Consider the following 26,310-nt stretch of genomic DNA (forward strand, 5'->3'; position numbering starts at 1 on the left):
CACGAGCTGATCCCTCCAATCACGACTCTTGTGGAAAAGTCCTGTGATTCGCTCCCCGAAAACTTCGTGCATTCTGATCCAGCCGTCGATCGGGACGCACAGAGTCGGGTGAAATACACCACACTCTGTGTTGAAACGCTCCACGGTCACCGATCCCTCCGGCTCGTTCTCGCTGGTCAAGCCCCAGCTCACGCGGTAAAACCATCTACCCGTAGCTGCTGCTTTTGTTTCCCATATTATTCTCAGTCTTTTCTTCTTCGATTCGCTTTGCAGCACAGTCTTTGCTGTTGTTTCATCGACACGAGTTTCTTCTTCTTCTTCTTCAATTTCGTGCCAGAGATTTAAGTTCTCACTCTCACTCGCTGGTAAGGCTCCTTCAATCTTCTTCTTCTTCTTTTCTTTAAGTAACTTGAAAATCATCAAGCTCAACACACCCCAGTCGCTTGAGGTGATCGTTGTTTTTTCAACACACGGATTGAATGTTTCACCTTTCTCCAGTTGATAGAAAAACATCTCCCCGTCTAAGTATTTAAACACAAATCCCCACTTGCGCCCGTGATCCAGACTCATCTCTTCCCGGAGCGGTTCACGCGGTGGTCGCTGAGTTCGACGCAAATACAATACACGTTTCTTCGGTGCTCTAGTCAAAGACGACTCATACACAGCCGTCAATGGCAGCTCCGAAATTATGCCCTCATAAGCATTCATTTTCACTGATATTAATAAAACAAAAACACTAAGCACCTACAATCAACTTCTAGCATCAACATTAAAAATGAAACGATGTCTAACGCATAAGCATCGTTACACCCCCTTTTTATCGAAAACTCCAGGTCATAAAAAATCCTAAAGGTCATCCAAAGGTCAACTCAAAGGTCATAAAAGGTCATAAAAGGGGCAATAAAACTGTCAAGATTGAGTTTGACGAAAGGTTGTTAGGTACTATTTTAGTGTATACAGAAATCACCGAACACAAACATTATCTTGTTGCTTACCTTCTGATAATAATAATAATAATCTGTATATTGTATTTTAGTTCTTTATTGGTAAGAAATTTGAGATTGTAAAGTAAGTTTGCAATTTTCCAGGTTAATTTTAATACATTTATTAGGGTGTAATATACATTTGTAAAAAGTTAGCCATGTTGACACCTGGGTAAAACAGGAATGATGTAATATACAGTGCATCCGGAAAGTATTTACAGCGCATCACTTTTTTCAAATGTTATGTCACAGGCTTAGTCTAAAATGGATTCTACACACAACACCCCATAATGACAACATGAAAAAAGTTTACTTAAGATTTTTGAACATTAATAAAAAAAATAATAATAATAATTGAGAAAGCACATGTACGTAAGTATTCACAGAGTTTGCAAAATTGAGCTCAAGCTCCAAATAATCCACCAATCTGGACTATACAGTATGGTAGAGTGGCCAGACGGAAGCGAGTTCTTAGTAAAAGGCACATGGCAGCCTGCCTGGAGGCACCTGAAGGACTCTCAGACAATGAGAAACAAAATTCTCAGGTCTGATGAGACTCTCTGGCCACTCTACCATATAGGCCTGATTGGTGGATTGCTGCAGAGATGCTTGTCCTTCTGTAAGGTTCTCCTCTCTCCACAGAGGACCTCTGGAGCTCTGACAGAATGACCATCAGGTTCTTGGTCACCTCCCTGACTAAGGCCCTTCTCCCCCGATCGCTCAGTTTAGATGGCCGGCGAGCTCTAGGAAGAGTCCTGGTGGTTTCGAACTTCTTCCACTTACAGATGATGGAGGCCAGACAATTTCTTTGACTTCATGCTTGGTTTGTGCTCTGACATGAAATGTCAACTGTGGGACCTTATATAGACAGGTGTGCGCCTTTCCAAATCATGTCCAATCAACTGAATTTACCACAGGTGGACTCCAATTAAGCTGCAGAAACATCTCAAGGATGATCAGGGGAAACAGGATGATCAGGGGAAACAGGATGCGCCTGAACTCAATTTTAAGCTTTATGGCAAAGGCTGTGAATACTTATGTGCATGTGCTTTCTCAATTTGTTTTATTTGTAATAAATTTGGAAAAAAATTTGGAAAAAGTAATGCGCTGGGAATACTTTCTGGATGCACTGTATGTTTGTAATTTACCTATTTTACCGCAAATATAAGCTTATAAAGACTATTACAATATGGGCATAATATGATAAGAATAAATATCAGTAAGATTATGATGTTGTAAAAAAATCTACTTCAGGTAACAAAGGAAGAGCTTCAGTATAAATGTGTGTAAATCAATTATTTTACAAGACTGAGTAAAATTACCTCAACAGCTCCTCCCTCAGCCCGAAGGAGTTACAGCAGGAGAGGGTTACAGAAACGTATTAACCCAGTGTTAATTACGAGTTTGCAGGACAGTGAACATTGATATACAGCAGCATGGTACAAGAAAAAGAAAAATAGTATACACACAAACTATTTATACGGTATATTTCACTCAGAGTCATATTAAGAATGAGATTTTCATTTAAATGTAATATCAAGGAAACATAAAAAAAAAATGTTAGACATATGTTAGCAAAAACAACGTGCATTATAATTCATAATTAAGGTTTAATGAGATATTTTTATAGACCCAAATTGTAAATAGGTAACAATTTAATATCCTGTTAAATAATTAGTTGTAAGTGTTCAGTATACATCAAAGGACAAATCTCACACCTTGTGCATCACTTGATTAATGGTGAGCTGAGCATAGTGACTGTATAACACACACTGCACCATTATCACTAGTTAACTAATATCACTGGTCAGGCTGTATGAGCTCTTTACAGCACTGCTGAAATCACATGAACAGCTTAATATACAAATTAACAGTCTGTGTTTCTAGAAGCTTTATGTTTTGAGCAGGTGGAAGTTGTTTTAAATTTTATTCTGGGTGTGAATGTTGTTTATTTCACACCACTGTAAATAACATCAGGATCCTCAGCATTGGAAGGCCTAAAGAAAGAGAGTAACAATTACACTAAGATCCAGCAGAAGATCATTTCCAGCTCTGTTAGAGTAAAGGAATTAGACCGGCTTCACTCACCTGTAGTCAGAACCAGTGCAAGTAAATTTGACACTAGCGTATTGAACCTCATTGTCCTCAGAGGCAGAAACAGTGTTAACAGCACTCATCAGAATGTTATCCGGACTGACAGAGGCTGAATCAGATACAGTGTGGATTTGATTTGTTGATACCATGTTGCCGTAAAAATTATCCTGAAGTTAGAGAACATCATTGATAATAAAAATTATGAACATCTGAGTTTATGCCACAGCTCTGTTGAATTAAGTATTAACTGGTGTAATAGTAGCTCTGACAGTCACAGACAGTCTGAGACTTCAGACAAAATAAATTTTTTGAGGACAGAGGAGTCTGTTAGAATGCTTTCTTGATATTTTGGTTTTTATTTAAAAAAAAGAGAAAAATATGGATTGTAAGGATTACTATTTATAACTATAATGTAAAAGAGAGAAGCTAACTTAATGTGCAACATTAAATAAAATTGTACATGTTTAAATAAGTATGATATAATAATAATAATAATAATAATAATAATAATAATAATATAACACTTACATAATACATGGAAAAAATATCAAAAATCATGTGAAATAGCAACATTGTAATGATTCATTTAAAATAGAAAAATGCAGCTCCACATTTATCTGTAATAATTTACCTGTTTCTGAACTCTTAACCCAGGTCTCTTATTTTTCCTGTTAAAATAATAATAATAATAATAATAATAATATATATATATATATATATATATATATATATATATATATATATATATATATATATAACAATAGCAAATTAGTAAAAAAAGATGAGTTGAAACAAATACTGTATGTTTAATACACAGCAAACACTAAACCTGCAAAAACTTGTACAGTTTAAACCAGCAGGTTCATTAAGATTAGAAGTATTCACAGACACGACTGTACAGCAGAATAAATAAAATTAAATTATAATCAAAGCTTTTTTTATAAAAAAAACTTTTTTTTTTAAATCTTGCAAATTCTTACTTTATAAAGAAGAATGTGATGAGAAGACAAATGCACACAAACAAAATGACCCCAACACTTGCGTACACACCTACACTTCGAGACCCTGTGTGGACAATGATGTGATGATAGGTCAGTGTTAAATATTTTTAATGTGATTATGATTTATAGATCTACATCATCACTCTCACCCTTTAAAGTGACAGACACTGCAGCTGATCTCTCAGAGCCGTGTTTATTCTGAGCCTCACAGTAGTACTGGTCCTTGCTACTGGAGTTGAAATTAAAGCTGTAACTCTGTCCAGATCCTACAGCTGAGGATTCATTCACCTTAAACCAGGTGTAGTTCTCCACAGGTGGGTTAGCGTCACTGCTGCAGGTCAGAGTCACTGAACTGTCCTCCACTATCTCACCAGAGGGACTGATGGACACTGAGACATTCTTTGGAGGATCTAAAACAGAACAAATTAATATAAAAGGTGTTAGTGTCCAACAGTTCTTTTGAGATAGGAAAGAGAGAGGACTTGTAGGTGGGAACAGGAGATGATTCAAATAAGGATGGAAAAAAAAATAAAAACAATCGGGGTTAAAATCTTAAATAGTTTAGAAACTAAAATGAAATATACAAACAAACAAATAACCAAAACTGTTAACTGTTAATCTCATTGATTATACTTAATTACACTAACTCATTTGGTCACCACTCAGGTGGTAAATCTGGTTGCTCCTACCCTGTCCATCCTGCTGTCCTTACAGAGATTATACAGTAGTCATTCTATATACACATGCACAGGAGAGTTTCTTTATTACAATATACATTTCAATGTTTATAATCTTAATATTACTGTGACAAAAATCACCAGTGACTGATAATCAGTTTTATTTATTGGTGTTATTTTGTGTTGGCAGGATGAGAGAAAAAAAAAATCTGTGATAGGATTAGAATAACACAGAGATTACCAGTGTAACAAACAGAGCGAGCAAGTATGTGTGTGTGTGTGTGTGTGTGTGTGTGTGCTGAAAAGCCCAAACGTTCCATGAACTGTCAAAGCAATATTAAGATTACAAACATTTATGTATATATTCCCCTAGAGGTTTTAGTGCAATGTAATGCAGGATGTGTTGAGAAATGATGGAAAAACATTGAGAGTTCTAGTTACTAAAAAAACTTAAAAAATGCAATACATGAATGCAAAAACGCTATACGTAAAGCCATGCAACCCTTATCATTTAATTTATTGTTAGTTTCAGTGAACCAAGCCAAGCTTTATTAACTGTTTAGTTATAGAATATAAAGGTGAAGGTAAATAAATCTCACATCTGACTCTGAGTGTGTGAGCAGGAGAGGGGAGATGTTCATATCCTCTTACAGCACAGCTATAACTGCCTGCATCCTCACTGCTGACCGACTGCAGGTGGACTTCATTGCTCTTGATGGTGTTTGTGGTTAAATCACGGCTGGTTTTGTACCAGATGAATGTTGGATCAGTCAGACTGCAGGTGGTTTTACAGGTCAGAACGGCTGATTGTCCCTCTGTCACTTCTGCAGGAGCGATCACCTGAAGATCTTAAACACAGAGGTGACAGATTACATCAGGGAAACTCTACTGAACACTGTACTTTTTTATATATTATGATTTTAGTTCAGTATATATTATGAAGGTTAGTTTAGTTGTTTAGTTTTAATAAAATTCCCAACTGATATAAAGCAGTATGAATGTTTCATACACTTTCAATGATTAGACAAGCCTGTTTCATCTTTCAGAGGATTTTGAATATTCTTATTCTTATTAATTTATGTTACATCCCATAGTGTTTTGGGATGTCTTTTTTGGTGTCTTTGGTTCCTATATCCTTTGGGTCCTGGGTTTGGACATCATCCCTTTTAATCTATCACGAGCATCCTCACCACCTGCATCACTGTGTGGTACAGCGCCTGCAACATGTCCTGCCAAAAGACGTTCGAGCGCAAAGTAAGAGCAGCTGAAAAGATTGTTGGTGTCTCTCTCCCCTCCTTTCAGGATATCTACAACACCCGCCTCACACGCAAAGCTCTCAGCATAGCCCGAGACCCTACCTCGGACTCAATGCTTCTTCAGTCTGCTGCCATCAGGGAGGAGGTTACAGAGTCTAGTGTTATTTAAGTGTTTTTTTTTGTTTTTTTTTTACTATTTTGTTCTTTTACATTGTAATTTTTGTAATTAGTGTTGTTTGTAAGGGACTGAGAGTAACGTGATTAAAATTTTCCATACTGCATGTATGTACTGTACACATAGCAGAATCCACAATAAAGCTGACTTTGATTTTATTTTATTTTTTTACACATTACTAGATTATACAGTGGGGCAAAAAAGTATTTAGTCAGTGACCAATTGTGCAAGTTCTCCCATTAAAAAAGATGAGAGGGGTCTGTAATTTTCATCATAGGTATACTTCAACTATGAGAGACAAAAATAGAAAAGAAAAATCCAGAAAATCACAAACAAGCAAGATTTCTGGTTTTCACAGACCTGTAAATTCTTCATTAAGAGACTCTTCTGTCCTCAACTCGTTACCTGTATTATTGGCATCTGTTATCAGTATAAAAGACACCTGTCCCCAACATCAAACAGTCACACTCCAAACTCTACTATGGCCGAGACCAAAGAGCTGTCAATGGGCACCAGAAACAAAATTGTAGACCTGCACCAGGCTGGGAAGACTGAATCTGCAATAGGTACGCAGCTTGGTGAGAAATCAACTGTGGGGCAAATTAGTATAAAATGGAAGACATACAAGACCACTGATAATGTCCCTCAATCTGGGGCTCCACGCAAGATCTCACCCCGTGGGGTTAAAAGGATCACAAGAACTGTGAGCCTGCAAAGAGCTGGGACCATCAGTAACACACTGCGCCACCAGGGACTCAAATCCTGCAGTGCCAGACGTGTCCCCCTGCTTAAGCCAGTACATGTCCAGGCCCATCTGAAGTTTTCTATAGAGCATTTGGATCATCCAGAAGAGGATTGTGAGAATGTCATATGGTCAGATGAAATCAAAATAGAACTTTGTGTTTGGAGGAGAAAGAATGCTGAGTTGAAACCAACAGCAGAGGTCCTAAAAATGACCCTTGTGGGACCCCATATTTCACTGGCATTACACCGGACAATTGTCCATTTAGATCTACGGAATGGTATATATCAGACGGGTAGCTTTTAAACCATTTCAATGCCTGTTCCTGAATACCCATGTGATTTTGTAAGCGACCTATGAGAATATTATGATCTATAGTGTCGAATGGAGCACTAAGATTATGGAAAATGAGTATTGAGAAGCAGCCTTGGTCCGAGACTAAAATCAAGTCATTTGCAATTTTAACTAGTGCAGTTTCTGTACTATGATAGGGCCTTAACCTGACTGAAATTCTTCAAGGATATTGTTTTCCTTACAGCAGGTTATGTTCACTGAGCCGCTGGATGTTCAGGTGGTGCTCAGAAAATAATGTGGGCTTAATAGATAATTGGAGTACCTTTGAGGGCAAAGCTGGCCTGTTAGGAAGGGATAGTGTCCATCCCACTCGAGAAGGTGCTCATTCCTTGTTGCATAGCACATACTCTCAGAAGAGGACTAGTGAATCTGTGATTACACAGAGCCCAGTCCAGGGAGAAAAAAAACAGGCTAATCCAACCATCTGCTAGTCATCAGTCAGAGTTCTTTATATTGAGACTGTGCCTGTTCCCTGAGCTAAACAAAAATTTAGGAAGAGTCAGAAATTCTGTTTCAGTAATGTAATTTATATAGAGACAAAAAATTTTAAATACACCGAATACACAGCCAGCACATCTGATCTGAAGCTAGGCCTGTTAAATATTAGATCTCTTGCATCTAAAGCAGATATCGTTAATAAAAATATCAAAGATCAGTGGTTTGATATATTATGTTTAACAGACACCTGGATTAAAGAGCATGAGTATGTAGCTCTTAATGAAGCTAGTCCTCCTAGATACAGCTACATCAGGCTCCACTAACTGGTAGAGAAGAAGGTGTTGCTTTGTTATTATTGTTATTTACAATAATAATGTGACTATCGTACAAAAACACGGACACAAATTTAATGCATTTAAAGTCCTCTATAGAAACATAACAAGTGTAACTACAAATATGAAATCTGCTCAGTCGATCCCACTAATTATCATTTACAGATCCCCAGGGCCGTATTCTGAATCTCTCTGTGAATTTGCAGATTTCCACTCAAACCTGGTCATTTCTGTAGACAAAGCGTTAATTGCTGGATATTTTAATATTCATTTTGAGAATCCAGAAGACCCTCTGAGAACAGCATTTATGTCCATACTGAACTCAGTAGGAGTAAATTAGTGTGTAGTAGGACCCACTCATAAAACAGGTCCCACTTTAAACTTTAATATTATTCTTCGGATTAAGTATAAGAAACATAATCACAATTCGACAGTCTGAGGCTATCTCAGATCACTGTCTTGTCTCAATTAAAGTGTGTCATAGTAATAATTAATGTTGGGGGAAGTTACTTTTTGAAGTAACTAATTGCATTACAAAATTACTGTCTTTAAAAAGTACTCAGTTACATTACAGCATTATTTTTTTATGAAAGTAAGTAGTTAGACCAGATTCCATTGCAGAAAATGAAAATTCCTTTGTAAGTCCTCATGCATGTTGTTTTAGTCAAGACCTTTATAATTATTCTACCATCATCACTCAGTGAAGTTAGTCCCATTATCTGTTAACTACTAATACCCCTATCTTACCTACGCGATTTTGCATTGTGGCCGTAAGTATGGTTCATTATGATTCACTGTGAGATTTGCCGCTGTGATCACAGTACGTTTCCATCTTTCCATGCGCCGGTCGTCGCATGGTCAAATTGCATAGGCTTGCTCATCAAGGACTATCTGACCATTTTGATTCATACACATTCAAATTCCATACAAACTTAAATAATTCTTTTGATTGTGTAAAGTCGCTTTGGGACAATGCCAATTGTTAAAAGCGCTATACAAATAAAATTGAATTGAATTGAATTGAATTGAATAACGGATTATAGGACTACAAAATGCTACCCTTACTCCCTTACTAACCACAAGCCAGGAAACAAAATGTTGTAAACAAAATGGCGTTGATTCCCTACTAAGCCATGTATTACAGAACTATACTTAGCAAAATAAGAAACGTCCCTTTTTCAGGACTGTGTATTTCAACAATAATGTTGTAAAAATCCAAATAACATTTAGTTTTTTAGTGCTTTACAGGTATAGGACAGGAAGAGCTTTATAAACTTATCCCAGCTAAATCAACAACGTGCCTGTTAGACCCAATCCCAACCAGATTTTTAAAAGAAGTGATGCATATGGCCTGCATGGCAGATTTCCAAGGCGCAAACCACTTTTAGGCAAAAAGAACATTAAGGCTTGTGTCAATTTTGGCTTGCTCATCAGAGACATTTCATTCACTCATCTCATTATTATCTAGACACATTTTTCTCACGCACGCCCAATTTATTATTATTATTATTATTTTTTTGAATAAATTTCTTAAATTTTTTGAAGCTGCTTTGAGACAATGACCATTGTTAAAAGCGCTATATAAATAAAATTGAATTGAATTGAAAGAATTGCCTCCTGAACAATGCGCAGGTCTGATCCACAACTACAGGAAGCGCCTGCACTGTAAAAAACTACCTATAGAATCTACCCAAAAAATGTGAGGTAACAATTTGCATTTAATTTGTTTGGGTACATTTCACCCCATATTTTTCGTAAAAAGTACCAAAATAAATTAGCTATAACATGCCAATTAAAATTAGGTAAAGCCTACTCATTGCATCACATGATGAATTACTTACTAAAATTAAGTAACATTATGTTTATGCAATGAGTAGGCTTTACCTATTTTAAATTGGCATGTTATAGCTAATTTATTTTGGTACTTTTTACGAAAATATGGGGTGAAATGTACCCAAACAAATTAAATGCAAATTGTTACCTCACATTTTTTGGGTAGATTCTATAGGTAGTTTATGACTAACTAGCCATAATTTAATCAGAAAAGTTTAACTTCATTTAAAAAGTTCACCCGACACAGTAGATTATGATTATATATATATATTTTATTAAATAATTAAATAACAAAGAAACGAGGTCCAAAACTATATTTTATAAAAATAGCAGAATAAGAGAATAACACTGAATAACCGTACTTGTGTAACTGTCCCCAACATAAAGCAAGGAAGCACTCTATTCCATTCAGTGTGGAGTTTAGCTGAGTTTACCTAAACAGTCAAAGGCAGACAAATGCACCTCATGCAGACAAATGAGTCCAATTCATACAGACAGGAAAATCCAAATCCTACAGACAGACATATGCACACTTTTATAAACATTTCAAATTGTCATTGAACATAGGATTATAACAATTCTTTATTATTAACACATATATGGCATTGACCTAATCATAGCTCATAAAAGCACATCTTAAAGTCAGTTATATTCATGTTACAAAAGAAAAATGTTGTGTGACTGTCCTAATTTTAAGTAGTTTGTATCAAATGTTTTCATTTTAATGAAGAAATGGATTAAAGACATAATTTAGAAAACAAGTGTTCTAAATTTCAACACTATGTTAAACTTAATATCAACAACACCACTGTTAGCATCATATACTGGACAATTGTAGTTTTAATTTATGCACGCTTGCTGAAGTAAAAATTTAACTACAATTAAGTTAATATATCTATCATTTTTCCAACACAAAAATAACATTTGTTTGAGTGACAAACATTTCTTAAACACATCTTTAATATCAGGCAAGTGCATATTTTAAATGCTGTAGCTAAAGCTTAACTCCAAACTTCTTGTTTTACCAGCAAAAAATACAAATACTTATATTTAAACGTTATCTTTCTGTAATTAAAGTTATTTCTATCTTTTTCGTTAACTTTATCTGTTAGCCTAGACTTTGGATAAGACATCCAGTAGCTAGCTATAAGAGTTGGCTATCTTACTAGCTAATGTTTAAGTAACTTAAAACAGATTGTGCTTTATTACTTTACAGGCATAAAATACGAGACAATATTATATTCCCGGTAAAACGTTTGAAATTGTGTTTTTTTTTTGTACCACTAATACCTAACTAATGCGGGGAAAAATACTTTTTCTCCTGTACATTAACATTAGCTAAGCTAGCTTGTTATGACAAATGTTTGCCTAAAGAAAGCTACAAATGTGAACTTCTCATCGAACATACAACAATGACCACAAATCTTATGAAAGATAAGAATAAATGTTACCCTTTGCTTTCATAATATGATAATTAGACAGTATGTCACAAACCTATCTTACCTTTAGCCCAGAAGCTTGAAAAATGAACATGTGCCTCAAATAGCTCATGCTTACAACAGAGCCAATGTTTTGGGGTATATATTACAATGTTTTTTTAGTTTGCAGTTATTACTATAAATAATTAGGTAGTGTGGGTGAATTTTACTCATTATTATATAATTAAACTTGATGACAAAAATAATAGGTAAATGGTAGACTATTTGCAAGGGTAGTATTTACCACCCACCAAAATCATTTTTTACAGTGTGGTTGAGGTTATTGTTGCCAGGGGGCGGAGTCAACCAGTTATTAATTCCAAGTGTTCACTTACTTTTTCCCACTACCATTTTGAATGTTGAATGAGTGTGTCTAATAAAGACATGAAAAATCTAAATTTGTTCGGTATTATTTTAGGCACATTATATTTGTCAGTACCCTCAGTTAAATGTAAAGATCAGATCACATTTTATGACAGATAAATGCAGAAATTCCAGACGATTTATATACAAAAATAATGGATCTATGAGACAAAATAAAAAAAATTCTAAAATGCGCATAATATCATAAAAATGCTATTTGGTTTGATGTTTTCTAACAATAAAAGTGTGAAATTTGTTCACAAACAGAATTTATTAAGTTGTAAATATTAAATTAAATACTGTTGGGGGGGGGGGGTAAATTTTTACATAAAATGTAATTATTTTATTTACCTGTAACAGTGAGAGTAACTCCAGGATATTTCATCCACTTTTCATTTTTATCTGTTATGATTCTGAAGTAGTACACACATTTATCTGTTACTTTCACATCACTCAGTCTGAGGGAGAAGTGTTTCTGTTCATCTCCTAAATACGCCACTCTGCCTGAGTAACCTGATTCATTACGCAGATCAGTCAGCACTTTACCCTCAGCTGGGTTTATTAACCAAAATGTCTCTTTCAATGTATGACCTACTGGATATGTGTATGAGGCATTAATGAACACTGTAGATCCTTTTAAAGCACAGAGATGTTCCGGGCTGTATGTTCCACTCCATTTATCCGCAAAAGCTCCTGAAACATGACACATGATAGAGGTTATTAGAGGTCATTATACACTTATACAATTAGAGCGCCATGAAACACTGAGTTAGCTTATAGATTAACGTCTCTCCTCTGGAACTCTGGGTTTAAAAAAAATATATAAAATTACCACAGGAAGAAAACGTTGCAGTGTGTTCTGAAATCAGGAATTTATAATATATTATCCTGATACAGTGGAACCGCAAATTACGAGCATTATTCGTTCTGGAAGTGGGCTCGTATTTCAAAACACTCGTAAACCAAATTAAATTTTCCTATAAGAAATAATGGAAACTCAAACCATTCGTTTTACAGCCCAAAAAAATAAATACAAAAACATAAATAACACGCAGTATAAGGTAAAAATAAAACAAATGAACCTGCATTTTATCTTAAAAAAATAAATCCTGACAGATAAGTGTTTCTGTTTGTGCACGCAGGCACTGTGTGCACACACACACACACACATTACTGGATTAATTAATTTTGCAAGGAACATCTCTAGTCACACTCGCGTGAGCACATACTAACGGAATCACTGCTGTAAAGTAGAAAAACAAAAAAACAAAAAAAAAAAAACAAATGAACCTCCATTTTACCTTTGAAAAGAATTGTGACAGAGCGAAGTTTCTGTGTAAGGCAGAGAGTGTGTGTGTGTCTATGTGTGTGCAAAGCCAAAAGGAAAAGGGAGTGGGACAGGGGATTTAAAGGCAAGAGTGGTTGTCTATGTGTGTGCGAAGCCAGAAGGTGGGCTGTAAAGGCGAGAGTGTGTGCGCACACACACACACACACACACACACACACACACACACACACTCTTGCCTGTATAAAACCATACAGAGAGGGAGATACAGAGATACAGAGAGGGAGAGGAAAAAATGGATCTTTACCCTCTATAAGACTTGCTTTTGCTTTATACGCGCACTGTACAAACACATTTACAAACACAAAGTAAAATATGTTTTACACACACGTGGTCACAGTGTTATAGTAAATCAGAAACAGTATTGCTCGTCTTGCGGAACACTCGTAAACTGCGTTACTCACAATCCAAGGTTTCACTGTATTTAGGTTTTGGCCGGCATAAGCAATATTTTTTTGTCACTAAGTCACTAATTTAATTCATAAATTTAGAAATTCATACATCTTTTATACTTGTAGATACTCATGCTTTTTGCTTTAAGTGGAAGAAGCAGTGTTAAATCCAGCACCACTGTCTGACAGTTTAGAGCTTTCCAATTACACCCCTCTTTAAACAGGCCTATAAAGGCCTCTGATCAGTGTAGGGTGTAACATGTTACAAAGTAACGCGTTAAAGTACTTGGATTACTTTTTTTAATGTAACGTGTCATTTAAGTACTCAGTTATTTGGTTACTTTTTCAAAAATGTAATTTGTTATTCTGACAATTTATGCAATCCGTGAACCAGACAGCAGTCATTCCCAATCCGTTATTGTGTGTGAAAGTCATCCTACAAGCCCCGTCCCAGATTACCTGCCCCCCTCTGTTATTCCTGCTGTTATACCCCTATCTTACCGTATAGGGGTATAACAGCAGGAATACCACGCTAAATCATGTAGATGAGATAGGGGTATACGTAGTTAACAGATAATGGCCCAAAACTTGCTGAGTGATAATGGTAAAATAATTATAAAGGTCTTGACCAAAACAACATGGATGAGGAATCACAAAGGAGTTTTCATTTTCTGCATTAGAGAAGTACTCGAACTAGTTACTTTTATCAGAAAGTAACACTGTAATGTAACTAATTTCTTTTAATTGTTACTTTAAAAAGAAACATCCCCCAACACTGCCTCTGAGGTTAATGTTCCAGCTGAAATACAGCTCAGTTCCAGATTTCTAACTGGATGATTTTCTTTCTCTTCCAGCCCTGTCTAAAAATGTGGACTTTTATAAACCACACTGGGACACTACTTTAGTGACATGTATTTTCTGATCCAATCTGAATGCAGAAACCAGAAACAGCTGGGTAAAAAAAATCCCCCTTTTAACTCGCTAATGCTCAGGCTTTTCCAACCCACATTTTGACAAACAAAACATTTTAGATCTTTAAGTCCATTTCATGAAAAATCGGAGCAGAAACAAAGGTGTTGCGTTTATATTTTTGTTGAGTATATATATATATATATATATATATACAGTGGTGTGAAAAACTATTTGCCCCCTTTCTGATTTCTTATTCTTTTGCATGTTTGTCACATTTAAATGTTTTTGCTCATCAAAAACCGTTAACTATTAGTCAAAGATAACATAATTAAACACAAAATGCAGTTTTTAAATGAAAGTTTACATTATTAAGGGAGAAAAAAAACTCTAAATCTACTTGGCCCTGTGTGAAAAAGTGATTGTCCTCCTTGTTAAAAAATAACTTAACTGTGGTTTATCACACCTGAGTTCAATTTCTGTAGTCACCCCCAGGCCTGATTACTGCCACACCTGTTTCAATCAAGAAATCACTTAAATAGGAGCTACCTGACAGAGAGAAGTAGACCAAAAGCACTGCAAAAGCTAGACATCATGCCAAGATCCAAAGAAATTCAGGAACAAATGAGAACAAAAGTAATTGAGATCTATCAGTCTGGTAAAGGTTTTAAAGCCATTTCTAAAGCTTTGGGACTCCAGCGAACCACAGTGAGAGCCATTATCCACAAATGGCAAAAACATGGAACAGTGGTGAACATTCCCAGGAGTGGCCGGCCGACCAAAATTACCCCAAGAGCGCAGAGACAACTCATCCGAGAGGCCACAAAAGACCCCAGGACAACATCTAAAGAACTGCAGGCCTCACTTGCCTCAATTAAGGTCAGTGTTCACGACTCCACCATAAGAAAGAGACTGGGCAAAAACGGCCTGCGTGACAGATTTCCAGGGCGCAAACCACTTTTAAGCAAAAAAAACATTAGGGCTCGTCGTAATTTTGCTAAAAAACATCTCAATGATTGCCAAGACTTTTGGGAAAATACCTTGTGGACTGACGAGACAAAAGTTGAACTTTTTAGAAGGTGCGTGTCCCGTTACATCTGGTGTAAAAGTAACACAGCATTTCAGAAAAAGAACATCATACCAACAGTAAAATATGGTGGTGGTAGTGTGATGATCTGGGGTTGTTTTGCTGCTTTAGGACCTGGAAGGCTTGCTGTGATAGATGGAACCATGAATTCTACTGTCTACCAAAAAATCCTGAAGGAGAATGTCCAGCCATCTGTTCGTCAACTCAAGCTGAAGCGATCTTGGGTGCTGCAGCAGGACAATGACCCGAAACACACACGCAAATCCACCTCTAAATGGCTAAAGAAAAACAAAATGAAGACTTTGGAGTGGCCTAGTCAAAGTCCTGACCTAAATCCTATTGAGATGTTGTGGCATGACCTTAAAAATTCAAATTTTTCATGCTAGAAAACCCTCAAATAAAGCTGAATTACAACAATTCTGCAAAGATAAGTGGGCCAAAATTCCTCCAGAGTGCTGTAAAAGACTCGTTGCAAGTTATTGCAAACGCCTGATTGCAGTTATTGCTGCTAAGGGTGGCCCAACCAGTTATTAGGTTCAGGGGGCAATTACTTTTTCACACAGGGCCATGTAGGTTTGCATTTTTTTCTCCCTAAATAATAAAAACCATCATTTAAAAACTGCATTTTGTGTTTACTTGTGTTATCTTTGACTAATAGTTAAATGTGTTTAATGATCAGAAACATTTAAGTGTGACAAACATGCAAAGAATAAGAAATCAGGAAGGGGGCAAAAAAAGGGGTGAAAGTTTTTCACACCACTGTGTGTATATATATATATATATATATATATACCAGGGGGGCGGGGGCGGGTTCAATGTGTGTTCACCCTGTTGGGGAAGGGTGTTTGGGTTAGTGGCTTCAGCCATGTTGTGTAAGTTAATTCGGGGTGACCTGTTGAATGTGCTCCGGTTTATGTGAAGGCTAAATTGCATGTGGTTCTTGTGTGAATGTGCTGCTCATGCTATACAGTGCTGTGTTAAATAAAGTACTCCCAGGCATTGCATTGGGCCGCAATTAAGCTTACTCGTATCTCCAAGTTCTTTTCGGCAGTAAAACGCTACATTGGTGTCAGAAGTGGAATGGAGAATTACGAATTCGAGCGCACTATCGAGGACCTACGGAAGATCCAAGTAGGCCGACGAGTGGCAGAGCAACTACAGAAGAAAGAGCATCTTCCGGACGGAGCCAGCGCGAATAAAGGAGCGCAACCAAAGCGAAGCGGCGAGATGAAGATCCCGGCACTGGATCTTGGGGCGGAGCCCTACGTTGACGCTGCGCAAGCGCCGGAGCAAGCTACAACTCTGTGCGCTGGCTCCGCTGGCGAAGCGACCTGCAGCTGCGCCTTCCTTCCTACAACGGCGCCATCGAACCCTACGCATTCTTCGCCCAAGTGGAGCTAGCCGCCGACTTTGCAGGCTGGTCCCCGGCGGAAACAGCCGTCAGAGTAGCACTCTCGCTGGATGGCGATGCGCTCCGGGCGCTGGAAGACCTCTGGGCCGATGAGCAGAAGGACTGGGCAAAGCTATCTCCGGTAAACTAGCTCCAGGGGCGCTAAGAGAAAGCCGCCTCCCACAACCGTTCTTGTTCCCCCAACTAGTGGATTCAACTTCCGGTCAGGACGTTTAGGAAATTGCGCTGGAATTTATGTCAACTGTGTGCTGGACGGCGTCTTACTACGGGCGCTTGTGGACAATGGCTCCACTATTTCGCTGCTGCGCTGTGGATTACTGGGGCAAAGCAAGCGCGTTTGCAGACTGCCTGACCCTGCCTTCAACATTCGGACTGTGGCTGGGAGTTACATGAAGATACGGGCTTGTCACATGGTGTGAGTCCAAATAGGTGAGCGGATGCACTCTCATGATTTCTTTGTGGAAGACATTGAGGAGGATTGCATTTTGGAGCTGGACATTTTAGAGAGATGGGGTAAGGTGCTAAATTTAAATGATGGAACTCTGTGTGGTAACTTGGGGTTAGCTAGTTTGCTAATACCCAACCCACAGCCGCACGTGTTAGGGGGGCGGAACTTCTGGTAGTCGTGCCAGGTAAACATTCGGTAGCAGACCGAGTGGAAAACCTAAACGCAAACGCTGGCACTTTATCCCGACGGCCGGGCAGCACAGTGCCTGGTCGGTACTGCGAGGGAGTTGAAGAGCGCATGTGTGGTTCCGACGTAGAACACTCGACTCCAAACATTCTCCCCGTGCAGCCCTCCGGACTCTTCGGGGGTGATCAACTGTCCGAGCCGGCGTGCAGCTGAGTTACACATCACATAGTTTCGCCTGTGCCACAGCTGGCCCGAGATCAACTCATCGCCGAGCAGGAGAAGGGCCCCACCCAGCACTCGCGGGCACCGCTGCAGGACTTTCGGGTAGGGGCACCTATGGAGCGTATGGGCGTGAACACTCACACTCACACTCTCGTACACGCAGAAAAATCAGAAAAAAGCAGAAGTCCAGTAGTAGTAAAATGTATAAACTAGTTATTATTATTATTATTTTGTATAAACGGAAAAAACAATATAATTTAAGTGCTAATAAAACCAAACAAGAAACTGTCATGGTAACCGAAATTGTTGTCAATTGGTAATTTAATCACCGTACTCACAAGAAAAAAACAAAACTATATTATCATTTTGCCAATATGTACATAAGTGTATTTAGTAAATTTTGATGGAAAAATGCGCTTTTAATTGTCTTTTTATTGTTCTTTTTTTGTACCTAATTCACACATGCTTTTTTCTGTGCATGGATTAAAATAAGCCTCCCAATGTGTGAGCACTAATTTTGCCTTGAAATTTCTTATGATTAAGGTCTGTTAGATCAGTTTATGACTATTGAATTTGGTTGTTCTACATGTAATTTAAGTCTAATTGTAAGGGTTAACCCCTAGAGGGCGACAAATCGCCCAGATTTATTTTGTATTTTAGTTATGTTTCTCATTTTATAGTCATGGAGGGGAAAAGTTCCCAAACTACACCTCGGTCAGGTGGGGTAAGCGCTCACCTGAGCCGAGGAGGGTAATTAGGTTAATTATAAATAGCCTGACTGAACTTCAGTCAGGGTTGAGCTTTTGTTATACTGATGAGTTTGGTGCAGGTTGTTTTGTTTGTGAAAAGTAATATATTAAAGTTTCCAGGTGCTCTAATAAAAGAGCTTTCGTTTTGTGTTAAACTTTAATAAAAAACTATCTTGAATCGACATCTTGCCTCTGCGACTATGCCACGCCGACCTCATGACACTAATTCATCTTTTTTTCCTTTTTATACCATAGAATCTGTGTAATTCATAATCATATGTTGTTCAAAAATTGTGTATTTTATATGTTCCAGCACTGTGTTTTGTATGCTTCAGAGCTCGGTTGCATTGTGCATGTGAATAAGGAAGCAGAGGGATGAGAGTAAACCTTCTAATGTGTGCACGCTAATTTTGCCACGCAATATTTTTGTTTAAGGAAAATAAATCCAGTGTTCCATTCACTCCATATGTGGTGTGGCTGTGCTGATGTGATGTCCAGTGTTTTCAACATGAAATCTGCTACACTGAGTATGGAGCACTGAGTGGAAGAATGTGTGAGTGTGGAAGATATGCTGTTAAAATTTAACTAAAATTTCAGTGATTACAGCTAGGACATTTCATGCAGCAATATTAGCACAATGCTAGACCCTTATTAGATTTATTTCATGTGTTCCAATTGTCATAAATTATTATTACTTATTAATTATTATTATATTATCATATGTCTTTTTAAACATATGTTGTGGTATTGTCTGTCCCTGCTTTTTCTTTACTCTTATTTAAAATCAGTGTTCTATATCTAGCATCTAGGAGGAAGTAATAATAATAATAATAATAATAATAATAATAATAATTTAATTTAAGTTTGTGTTTTAATGTTTCCAGGGTGTGTAATTGTAAGAATATAAACCTATGACTTACCTGTGATCATGAGGAGGAAAATCTGACAAAGCAGAAAAGCTGTTTTAAGGAGCATCATTCTTCTATAGGGATTCTGTATGTAAAAATTTAATGAAATTAAATTACACCAAGAATCAAAATACCATACAAGCTAAAACCGTGCTAAATTGATATTCTTTTTTTATCCACTCATTCTTGATGAGTCTTCGTGTTTGTGGCTGTAATGTGACAAAATGTGAAAAAGTTCAAGGGGGCCGAATACTTTTGCAAGCCACTATATATATATATAAAGAGAAAGAGAGAGAGAGAGAGAGAGAGAGCATCTCTCAGGGAAAAAAGCAAAACCTTGCACACATACTTTAAATTTCAATGCACAAAATAGGATTCATTCATGTGTACGAGCATACAGTATATACAGTATTTAGAGCTGTATTTAGAGACCCCTTGTGGTAGAAAAGTGTAATTATGGTATACTGATTATAAAGATGTGTGTGTGTGTGTGTGCCCTGCGATGGATTGCCACCCTGTCCATGGTGTACCCCGCCTCATGCCCTAAGTCTCCTAGGTTAGGCTCCAGGACCCTCTGACCCTGAATACAGGATTAAGCAGTATAGACAATGAATTAGTGAGTGAGGAAACCCACCAAGCACAGGGAGAACATGCAAACTCCATGCACACAGAGATGAGAATCGAGCCTGGCCAGGAATCTAACCCGGACCCTGGAGATGCAAGATGACCTCTTAATTCTGAGTGGACTAAACTATTGACCAATTGCCTTTTTTTTGACACAACATTTAATCTTTTCTCACTCACACATGACTGTCATCTAAGGTTTTTGTATCTCTAGCACCTTTTACACATGTCAACATTCTGCTTTACCAACCCCTGCTAAATACTTTTCAGCTGTGGATCTATCCAGGTGTTTTGTTTGTACTATAGGGTCATCGACGGATAAGACTTTTTAATAGGCCAATTTTAAAATACCAAAAATATGGATATGTTTGGCCATTTTCTAAACATTTGGAATGTAGTGTGTAGTGTTTATAAAGAAAAGTAAAAAAAAAAGTCATTTTAGTGTTTTTACACTTAAGTTAATAAAACATAGCCTTAAAAAAGTCATCTGGGGTGACCGTAATATATCTCAGAATTCCCATTTTTATGTATCATTAAGACTAGTTGAACTCATATCAGTAAGTAGATAAACTGATGAAGAAAGATAAACTTTAGTGCCCTTTCATTTTATGAAAACCATTATTTCACAAGTTTATTCTATAATATCAGAGTCTCCTTCATTATCCAGTTAAAATAAATGTTTATCCCTATAAAAGGAATGGAAAATGGCTGAATTTAGAAAAAAAAAAGATAATATATACAAATAATTATACTTAAACAATTAACTCTATGTATATAATTGATGTATAGAATATGAAAACTACAAATATAGGACATATATCTATCATTTAACACATTTAGCAGTGGTCGCCCCACATGATACTCGGTCGCCCCATATGATGTTTTCAAGTCTACTCAAGTATAACAGGCTAACGGTTAGCCTCAGAAACCAAACAAGCTTCTTCTTGTGACAAAGCACTATCAAATTTATCATCAAAATATAGATTTGTGGAAAAAAATTATAATCCACAGTTTTGGGGTGGTCGCCCCACATAATGACCAAAAGTGACTACGACATCACAGCCGTTAAAAAACAGCTTTTTCTTACTATATGAGAGAGACTGATTTACTATACAGTTGTTTCCAGGGGGTCTTCACTTGTGTCTGGCTGATGCAGTATCCCATCCTTGAGATGTTTTTTAAAATAAAGGTCCCAAAATTGTGGTTTGTTGATGGTCGCCCCAGGTGAGATGGATAGAATCAACATAATTCGGACAACATTCGTTTGTATATCATGATAAAAATATATGAGCAAATGCTTTATAGTTTTGTCAATGGATGTAAAACATGTTTAAAATTATGCCAACTAGGAAAAGAGATATATTTAAGTTGATTTAAAGTGTTTTTAAACCAGTTGTCCTAACTAAAGTCAAGGCCGGACGGTCTCCCCATATGGTGTTTTGGCACTTCAGAAAGCAGAAAAATAATGAAAAACTTAAAAATTTGGAGAAGTTAGAGTGGTTTAGTAGGTAAAGAAGGTATAACAAGTAGATGAGAAATTTTTATGTATTTCTTAGTTTTTTCTGCAAAATAAAATTAACCCGGACAGAAAAAGGGGGCGTCAAGTCATTGACCCTATATTTTCTCTACACACAGGTAAATCAGCCAGAGGAGTGAGTGTTGGATTGGCAAGTAGAGGGAGAGATTAGTGTAGTGGTGGTAGAAAACTGCAGATCAAGCCTAAGATCAGCAGTCTTTAATGAGCTTAGTATTACTGTAATTAATTTATATAATATAAACCATTATCTCTTCACATGGTTGCAATAAGGGTGAAGCAAAATCTATCATTGTTCAACAATGGCATCATCAATGGCATTGTGAGAATATTCCAGCAAAGTCTCTAGGACTTTTTTTATTCTCTACATGCTTATTAAATATGTTTTTACATTTTAACACACCTCAAGACTACCAATGTTTGTCCATTGACTTTGATCATTTTTTATGTAATGTATTATGCTTATAACCTCTGATGTTTTACACAAAATTAAAACAATTACAATGGATGTAAAAAAAAAAAGTATTAGCCCTAAATGTAATGTTAAATGTACAAACTGTACATGACTTGTGTTGAGGACATTTTAACACATCAGCCCAGCGTGTGAAGAAAACATATACCCCATTGCCTTGACAACTGAGGAAGTGAAACAACAAATCACCAAACATACCAATGGCAAAATATTTCTGACATAGTTTTGCATGCTTTCTGTTTGATCTGCCATTTTGGCTAATTTCTTGGCTAAGGCATGTTAAATCTGATGCAGGGCAACAGCTGTCATTAGTAAATGACAATTTCAAAGCTTTACAAATACTTTGACTCTTCAAACCTTGGGCACACACTTGCGGACACTTAACAACCATGGGCTCCTCTAAGCAGCTGTGTAAGAAAATAAACGTTTTTTGCTGCCTACAATGCAGGAGAAGGCTACAAGAAGATAGCTAAGCATTGTCAGCTTGCGGTTTCCACAGTGAGAAATGTAATTAAGAGACGGCAGCTCAGGAGGACCGTGGAGGTCACGATGATATCTGGAAGACCAAGAAAACTATCGGAGGGAACTGCTTGTATGCTGGTCAGATAGACAAATCAAAACCCCCATTTGGCTGAAAAAAAACCTGCACGAAGATTTAGCAGATTCAGGAGTGGTGGTCAGCAGAAGAAAACCTTACCTGCGTCCCCATCAAAAAATCCAACGTCAGAAGTATGAAAAAGAACATCTACAGAAGCCTGATGCATTTTGGAAACAAGTGCTGTGGACTGATGAAGTTACTGTAAAATAAAACTCTTTGGCCACAATCAGCAAAGGCATGTTTGGAGAAAAAAGGAGCAGCGTTTCATAAAAAGAAAACCTTGCCAACTATTAAGCATGGGGGTGGATCCATCATGCTTTGGGGTTGTGTTGCAACCAGTGGCAAAAGAAACATTACAAGGGTGGAGGGAAGAATGGGTTCCACTAAAAACCAGCAAATTCTGGGAGCAAACATCATACTATCTGTTAAAAAGGTTAAACTGGAAAGAGGATGTTTTCTACAACAGGACAATGATCCTAAACATACCTCAAAATCCACTATGGAAAACCTCAAGAGACGCAAGATGAAGGTTTTGGAATGGCCATAACATTCCCCTGATTTAAACATCTGAAAATTTGTGGGTAGATCTTAAAAGAGCTGTGCATGCAAGACGACCAAATAATATACCAGAACTAGAAGCCTTTTGCAAGGAAGAATGGAAGAAAATTCCAAGTACAAGAACTGAAAGACTTTTAGCTGGTTATAAAAGGCATTTGCAAGCTGTGATATCAGAGGAGGTGTTACTAAGTACTGATTATGTACTGTAGGGTGCCCAAACTTTTGCACAGAACCACAATAATGTATTTTTTTTATTGTTTTTGTTCTTTCTTTGTTCAATTTATGACATAAAAAGTAACTACGCACTAATGTTTGCTGAAAATATTGTGCATGTTTTCCATTTCCAAGAGAGACTGTGTTAACATCTTTTCAATTAAAAAATAACCAAAATCTGTTTTTTATCAAGAGGTGCCCTTTTGCATACTGTACGCCTGCATGTGGTGGGGTACAACTGAGTGAGGTGCCAATCCATCGCGTTCATTCACACACACTTTAGGCAACTTGGAAATGGCAGTTACCCTAACCTTCATGTCTTTAGACCATGCAAACTCCATGCACACAGACCCGAGGCTGGAATAGAACCCAGACCTTGGAGGTGCGGGGCGATAGTGCTAAGCACTAAGCCACCATGCCACTTATGGCATATATAAAAAAAAATATATCAACAAAATAATAATAATAATAGTTATAATAATAATAATGCGGGTGTCTCTCATTTGACTTTGCTAAAACATATAACTATGTGTCAGCATAAAATTATTTAACTACCAACAAAAAAAAGATACGGCATTGGACTATGGTTCGGAAGATCCCAGATTCAAACCCCACCACCACCAAGTTGCCACTGTTGGGCCCTTGAGCAAGGCCCTTAACCCTCAACTGCTCAGATGTGTAATGAGATGAAAATGTAAGTCGCTCTGGATAAGAGCGTCTGCCAAATGCCCAAATGTAAATGTAATAGTCACTCATTGACATTACTCATCAGTTCACTCATGCACAGTTGCATTTTTGCACATTGCAGATTATGGACATTTATGGACCATGGACATCTACACACACATGCACATTTGCACACTTTCTGGACATTTCCACTTATTTCCATTTAAATATTTTTTTTTAAATATTTTCTTCTCATTGTATAGATACGTTTCTTTTTTATATTTCTTATATGTTTTTTGGATTATTTTTTTAAAATATTTTGTTCTATTTATTTCTTGTTAACTGTTTTTACAATTTTAACGTCACGGACGATCGTTTAAGCATTTCATTGCATATCATAGTGTGTATGACTGTGTATATGACAAATTACATTTTTATTTAAATTTGATTAATTTTAAATGCATTTATATTTAAACATGAACAGGACTTATCCATGCCGGCCCATTAATTTCAGTCGTGTGTTGAGTGCTTATACTGCATCCAAAAAATTGGACATTTTCTTTAAAAAATCACTACTGTATGTGCAATTATCTGTGACAGAATTTATCATGAAATCAGTATTATTCTTTAAAAAACTGTCAAAATCCAACCAGGTTAAAACAACAACAACAGCAAAAAACACGCAGACCATCTCTATGTCCAGGAAAAGTACATGCATTAAAGAAATTTAGTAATGAAAAATTATTTAGCATGAATCTTCTCTTACTGTACCTTGTTGACCTTCATATCCAGCAACCAATTCACGACTGAAGAAAAAACCCCGAGAGGAAGACTGTGTGGTTAAGACGTGTTGATGATGTGAACACACCATTTCATTTCCTTTATTTTACGTATTAGTCATTACTTATGACTTGAAGAAAGAACAGATAAAAAAAGATATAAGATAAACATTCTAATGAATGAAAAGAAAGAAACTCAAAGTGCTTCCTAAAATTATTTAAAAGAACCCTAACATATTAGCACTGAGTATGATAAAGGCATTTCTGGATGAATTTCCTGTTTGTACATTTATAATCCTGGATATGTATTATTATTATTATTATTATTATTATTAATAATAATAATAATAATAATAATAATAATAATAATATTAATAATAATGACAATAATAATAATAATAATTACACCAGCTAGATTGTCTCTGCATCAGAGTAAAAACTATGCATGCTTTGAACAGAACATTTTAACACATCAGTCCAGTGTGTGAACAAACGAGCTCACTGCCTTGACTACTGAGGAAGTAAAAACAACACACCACCAAACATACACTCACAAGCAAAGTACTCAGTGTTTAAAACTGTCTTTAAATAAGTTATTATTATTATTATTATTATTATTATTATTATTTGATTGTGGAGGATACAATGAAAAAAATAATCCGTTGAATTTACTTGATTTTACTGTGTACATCGGTCCCACATCATCAAAATGTGGCCAAATGACACAATTTTTGCCTGCTAAACCAAAGTTCCCTGAAAAGGCTACACTCGATGCTGCGTGAAAATGCTATGGGAATACGTTTTCATGTTGCCGGTTGTGAAGCATGTGTGTACCAAACACGCCAAATTTTGGCTTATATAACCTCGGTCAGGTGACATCATCTGATTAGATGCACCTGCAGGTTATAAATAGGACTCACCAGATAGTATGGCGGAGTTTAGAGTAAGATGTCCCCCTCCTTGTGAAAATTTCCTTTCGGAAGGCGATATGCATACATTCTGCTTCGAGAGTTTGGGTGAGAAGCACGCTCTCGAAGGGCTTAATGGAGAGTGTGAGCACTGTGATCTTCTCCCCATGAAGCTGCTTCACGCGCGCCTCGCCTTCTTTAGGGAACCAAGAGCCGTGCTGCACTTATGGGGATCACAAGCAGATCTGGCCGAGGCGCGAGAGACGGAGTCCCTCCTTTCTCTCGCCCTCTCCCCCGATCCTGATGTCTCTCCTTCCACTTCACGAGCGCACTCCGGTGCTTCTCGCGGGTGTGTTGAAGAGACTCGTTCTCCTACTTTTGTGGAAATGGAAGTTGCTTCCTCAGGACGCTCCTCTAAAGATGAGAGAGAATATGAGGAATTATTCGAAGTTATAACGCGTGCAGCCGAACGACTGCATATTGACTGGCCACAGGAGCAGGCTCACCCAAAACAATCTAAATTAGATGACAGATTTCTGTCGGGTGGCCAGGAGATGGAGCCAAAACACCGCTCT

General features: G+C 37.1%; 2 protein-coding genes across 2 annotated transcripts in view; both read right to left on the reverse strand.

The window, feature by feature from the left end:
- LOC128506999 (carcinoembryonic antigen-related cell adhesion molecule 5-like) overlaps window positions 1-26,310 on the reverse strand; it is a 198,163-nt gene that overhangs the window by 43,614 nt on the left and 128,239 nt on the right. The window contains exons 13-14 of the mRNA XM_053477614.1: window positions 4,671-4,689; window positions 4,228-4,488 (exon numbers count right to left, since the gene is read on the reverse strand). Of these exons, the coding sequence (XP_053333589.1) occupies window positions 4,228-4,488; window positions 4,671-4,689 (280 nt within the window). The remainder of the gene's footprint in view (window positions 1-4,227; window positions 4,489-4,670; window positions 4,690-26,310) is intronic.
- LOC128506509 (uncharacterized) lies at window positions 5,281-24,912 on the reverse strand. Its single transcript, XM_053477009.1, has 4 exons — window positions 24,820-24,912; window positions 19,396-19,468; window positions 12,078-12,419; window positions 5,281-5,603 (listed from the first exon to the last, which is right to left on the reverse strand). The coding sequence occupies exons 1-4, from the start codon at window positions 24,832-24,834 to the stop codon at window positions 5,284-5,286; spliced, it is 750 nt and encodes a 249-aa protein (XP_053332984.1). The 5' UTR covers window positions 24,835-24,912; the 3' UTR covers window positions 5,281-5,283.

The sequence above is a fragment of the Clarias gariepinus genome, chromosome 18, assembly GCF_024256425.1.
Source record: "Clarias gariepinus isolate MV-2021 ecotype Netherlands chromosome 18, CGAR_prim_01v2, whole genome shotgun sequence".
NCBI classification, from domain to species: domain Eukaryota; kingdom Metazoa; phylum Chordata; class Actinopteri; order Siluriformes; family Clariidae; genus Clarias; species Clarias gariepinus.

Coding starts and splice junctions, on each gene's coding strand:
- LOC128506509 (XM_053477009.1), bottom strand. Junction 12,420..19,395: donor TTTCCTCCTCATGATCACAG/GTAAGTCATAGG, acceptor GTCATGTTTCAG/GAGCTTTTGCGGATAAATGG. Junction 5,604..12,077: donor AGTTACTCTCACTGTTACAG/GTAAATAAAATA, acceptor TCTGTGTTTAAG/ATCTTCAGGTGATCGCTCCT.